General features: G+C 42.9%; 1 protein-coding gene across 4 annotated transcripts in view; it reads left to right on the forward strand.

Annotated features, from left to right (window-relative positions):
- eda (ectodysplasin A) overlaps positions 1–2,684 on the forward strand; it is a 28,706-nt gene extending 26,022 nt beyond the window's left edge. Inside the window, exons 6-8 of one of the 4 annotated variants that reach the window (XM_053679424.1) lie at positions 92–143; positions 466–578; positions 1,134–2,684. In XM_053679424.1, coding sequence (XP_053535399.1) covers positions 92–143; positions 466–578; positions 1,134–1,394 — 426 coding nt within the window. In that variant the 3' untranslated portion in view covers positions 1,395–2,684. Of the gene's footprint in view, positions 1–91; positions 144–453; positions 585–1,133 lie in introns of all 4 variants that reach the window. The other 3 variants (XM_053679422.1, XM_053679421.1, XM_053679423.1) reach the window with 3 other exon arrangements.
- The last annotated feature ends 2,316 nt before the right edge of the window (positions 2,685–5,000 follow it).

Below are 5,000 nucleotides of genomic sequence, written 5' to 3' on the forward strand. Positions count from 1 at the left end.
CTGTTACTTGTGTGTGAATTGTGCACCGGCATGTTTTAAGTGTGTGTGTGTGTGTGCGTGTGTGTGTGCGTGTGTGTGTGTGTGTTTGCAGCTGGCCGTGGTACACCTACAGGGTCAGGAGACAACCATCCAGGTGAAAGAAGGTAAGAGTTAAAACATGAACGTCACTCTTCAACCATCCTGTTGCATAACTCACACACACACAGTCACACACACACAGTCACACACACACAGTCACACACACAGTCACACACACACAGTCACACACACACAGTCACACACACCAGCTAGCAAGAGTAGCGCTAGTCACGTAGTTAGATAATGTGTTCAGACAGGCATGTATGCATATGTATATGTGTGTGTGTGTGTGTGTGTGTGTGTGTGTGTGTGTGTGTGTGTGTGTGTGTTATTCTACTGGATGGTCGATGAGTGACGGCTGTCTCTCTGTGTGAGATCTCTCTGAAGGCGTCCTGAAGAACTGGAAGACGATCGCGATGCACCAGCGTGTCTTTAAGATGCACTCACGCTCCGGAGAGCTGGAGGTGCTGCAGGATGGGATGTACTTCATCTATAGTCAGGTAGAAGTGAGTACAGTCCCTGGACTAGCTCCATTTCCTTCATACACTGACGGTTCTCCAGAATTATTGGCACCTTTCATGAAGGTGAGCAAACAAATGCAGGTGCTGTTGTGAAGCCTGAAATCTTTAAGTGTCAAGATGTTTTACCTTAAAGCCCGGAGGTCACGATTTGGTTGTAGATGGAGTTTTCAACAAGAAATGAACAAGAACGACAGTGGGACACAGAATCAGTGTCTCGTGAAGCCATGACCTTCTCAGATTCCAGAGATTCTGCCTGTGGTCTAAACTGAAGAAGAAATTATTTTATATTTAAAATATACTGTTCCAATGAAAAACTTAGCGGTCATCGCACATTGTACATTATAAATATTAATGCATGCTTATTGTGAGGAAGGGTGCCAATAATTATGGATTTAACTGTACACCTACAATATCGTAAATAGTCTGTAGTTTACTGGTGCTGTATAATCTAATCTTCTACTGGCCCCTTCTACGTGTTTTTGCCGTGTGTGTGTGTGTGTGTGGGTGTGTGTGTGTGTGTGTGTGGACGTGTAGGTGTACTTCCTGAACTTTACGGACATCGCTAGTTACGAGGTGATGATTGATAAGGATCCGTTCCTCCGGTGCACACGCAGCATCGAGACCGGACAGCGCAAGTTTAACACGTGCTACACAGCTGGAGTGTGTTGGCTCCGCGCCAGACAGAGGATCTCCATCCGCATGGTGTACGACGACACCTCCATCTCCATGACCAACCACACCACCTTCCTCGGGAGCATCCGCCTTGGAGAAGCCCCGCCCTCCGGTCACAGCTGAGCCAATCGGATTCAGGACAAACCTCTCAAGGGATATGCCTGAGCCAGCTCTCAGTTATCATACTCAAAAGATGACTACGCCAAACGGGCTCACAGACTCCGCCCATAACAATACGTGAGCCAATCAGCTTGCAGATTCTACCTAACAGGTCACCAAACACAGATGTTTTAATCAACTCCCGAATAGAAAAAAAAATACCAGGCCAATCAGCTCACTCCACATTCACCAAAACCACTGACTCCGCCCACCTGCACCAACACACCTGTGTCAATCAGCTTAATGACTCCGCCCAGTGAAAACTGTCACTCGGATTTGAGCTGATTGAACAGAAGTGAGTGGCTGTCAACTTCGCAAAGGAGACATACAGAATGAACACACACATTCACACCGAATGAACACACACACACACACACACAAAATGAACACGCACACAAAAACACACAAAATGAACGCACACACCATAGCTACGTCCTGATTTTGAGTGACAAGCTCCGCCCTTTCTCACTCAGGATCACCCAAATCTGTTCAGCCAATCAGAAACGAGATCGTATGACCTCATCACTGTGCTTTTCATAACGTTACGTCGCTTGCTAGAGAACTTGGCTAGCTGCATAACGTCCTTCAGCTACTGATACGTCGAGCTGAGATGTGAAAGGCTGGGAGTGATGTCACATGATCAGGGCTGTGATTGGCTGATCATGGTTTGTACTGACCTAGGATTGGCTGTCACTTGGTGAAGTCAGAATTTTCTGGCAAACACACACACACACACACACACACACACACACACACACACACACACACATGAAATAGAAATAGTGTAATGTTAAATATTCACTAATGACAATTTTATACAGAAAAGGATTAGAATGCAGACAGACTCGCGTATAATTACGGCATCACTTTACACGTTTCTCCTCACATTAATATGATTTTATCACTAATGTTTTTATTTTATTTTCTGCTGTGAACAGAATTATTGGACCGTGCTCCAGTCCATTATCGTGTACATAAATGAAACTCTTTCCAACCTCCAGCTCACTGCGTGTGTGTGTGTGTGTGTGTGTGTGTGTGTGTGTGTGTGTGTGTGTGTGGGTGGTGTGACGGTCATTTTATGATGCTTGTAGTGTGTGTTGTGTAACTCAGGAGTGTGTGGTGTGTGTAAATGTGTGTGTTTATCGTGTTCATGTACATTTGTATACTACTCAGCGAGTGTAAATATGTAGATACACGAGTTCTCCTTTTGCTCTGTTTCTGTAAAGTTTTGTATTAAATATTTTCTCACACAGACATGTTTGTGAAGCGCCGATCTGTTGTTAATGCGGTAACTTTGTTGAAAATCAGATGTTTGTGGGGTTTTTTAATGGAAAATTACAGACAGAGGAGAATTTTACTTTTGATGTGATTCATATTGATGAATCTGTGTGGATGGGGAAGGGGTGCCAATACTTTGTGCAGAGAAATAGATGGACAAGTGTAATCTCTGTGAAGGTGGGGCTGATAAACCATGCACTGAGTAGTGTGTGAGAGAGAGAGAGAAAATATGGACTATAGTTTTCTAATCTGCGGTGTAATGACTCCCCCTGGTGGCTGAAACAGGTAACTAGCCCCCCGGTGTGTGTGCGCGTTAAAATTGTATTGTGTAAAATGTGTGTATAGTTTACTTATTTAAATGTGGTTTATATTCCAGAATCGTAACAGCATCGCAGCTGATTGGTCGAGACAGGGAGGCGTGTCCTGTTGTGTTATATGGCTAATGTAAATGTTTATTCTGACTGCAGGTACAGCATTCTAACTAAAATTGAATAAATCACCCAGAAAGTTCCGATGTGCAGTGAGATATGAGAGAGAAACATAATATACAGAGGGTACAGTAAGACTAGTATTTCAGATAATGTTAGTTAGCTGGCTAAAGTAAATACACAGTGGGCGGGGCTTATTCTATATTCTCTTTAAGTACTTAATATACAGACTCATCTCTTTTTTTGAAGAAGAAGAAGAAATCTTATTACATCATCATCATCTTACAGAAAATGATCCAATTCTTCTGCATTACCTCTGCTCTGAAATACTGGTCTCCGGTTCTCGTTTTCTGCCTCCTAGTGGACAAGCCAAATAAATACACACTCTGGAGCAGGAGCTAAAATGGCTTCTGGAACTACAGCCCAGGAACTAAACTCGGTCCTGCTTCCTCACATGGAAACCCATAAAAGCTTCTAAAAAAGTCCTGAAAAAGTGTCTAACATTGTCTGTTTCTAACATTGCTCCTGCGTTTCTGAGAAGGTTTCTTGGTTCCTAATAAAGGTTCGTGATATCCTGAAAATGTCACAAATTCCTGAGAATAGTTCCTGAAAAGGTTCCAGTAGTGAACACTGTTGGTGTACCTGAGCCAGGTTGTGTCCTCTTACCTGTAACTGTGTGTGTGTGTGTGTGTGTGTGTTGGGATTAAACTGCTCTTCACTGAGGAAGTTAAATTGTTAACCCAGTGTGTTTTATCTTCAGTGCTAATCCCACTAAACTCCACTCTTTCACTCATCACTTCCAATTCCAATATCAGCCTTCTGATATTCCTGATGAAGACTCTGATCAGAGAAACTTGAAGGAAGTTGTGTGTGTGTGTGTGTGTGTGTGTGTGTGTGTGTTAGGAGTCGTTATGTTGGAAAAACTCCTCGTGTTTCATTTTTATTCTTCTTTCATTCTGCCTGTCTGGCTTTGAACACAACTAACAATAGAGTGCAATTCACACGTCTGAAATCCTCCGCCTGCAATCAACTCTGTGTGTGTGTGCGTGTGTGTGTGTATGTGTATTGTTGTTTGTGAAATATCACACCTGAGTGCTGAAGTAACCGAAACCAGATCCAGATCAGCAGACAGCCATGAGAGACAGACAAAATGTTCTCTCACACACACACACACACACACACACACACACACACACACAATCAACAAATCAACTAACAGCGAGAAAATTGTTTTCATTTTTTCTTTTTAGGAAGTTTTAGTTGTTTTGTCTCAGTGGCCCCATTTACACATAACCAGCCCCATTAAATAACAGAATCAGTCTCAGATGAAATGAAAACTATAAAATGTCAATTCCAACTTAAAACTTTAGGCCACACCCCCTGCCTGAGTCCCTTCGCACTGAAAGGATGTAGTGATGTGACTTAGATAGTGCGTATGTTTTTAACCGGCCCTCCAAAGTGGATATCTCTGACATGTGACAGTCATGTGACCACAAATCCAAGATGGCGGACCTCACTGCAGTGCAGTTTCATGTTGCACTGATCTTTATGGTGCACAAATAGTCCATGTTTGCAAAGCAAACGGGAATAGCGGTAACAATGAGAATGAGGTTTGAGGACTGAAAATAGATTTGTCACGTAGTCAGACTCAAGAAATCAGATTTTGTGTGTTTTTTCCATTCGTTATTTGGTGGACAACACTATACAGTATAGACCATTGAAAGACTTCCAAATCAGTGACCGGACATCATCCTAATGTCCTAACATATGATCTCCATGTCTGAAACTAGCTAACTTCCTGTCCCGCCCGACTTGCTACTCATCACTTGTCACTATAGCAACCGATGTGACCATATAAGCAAAT

The sequence above is a fragment of the Ictalurus punctatus genome, unplaced genomic scaffold (genome assembly GCF_001660625.3).
Source record: "Ictalurus punctatus breed USDA103 unplaced genomic scaffold, Coco_2.0 tig00163742, whole genome shotgun sequence".
NCBI classification, from domain to species: Eukaryota; Metazoa; Chordata; class Actinopteri; order Siluriformes; family Ictaluridae; genus Ictalurus; species Ictalurus punctatus.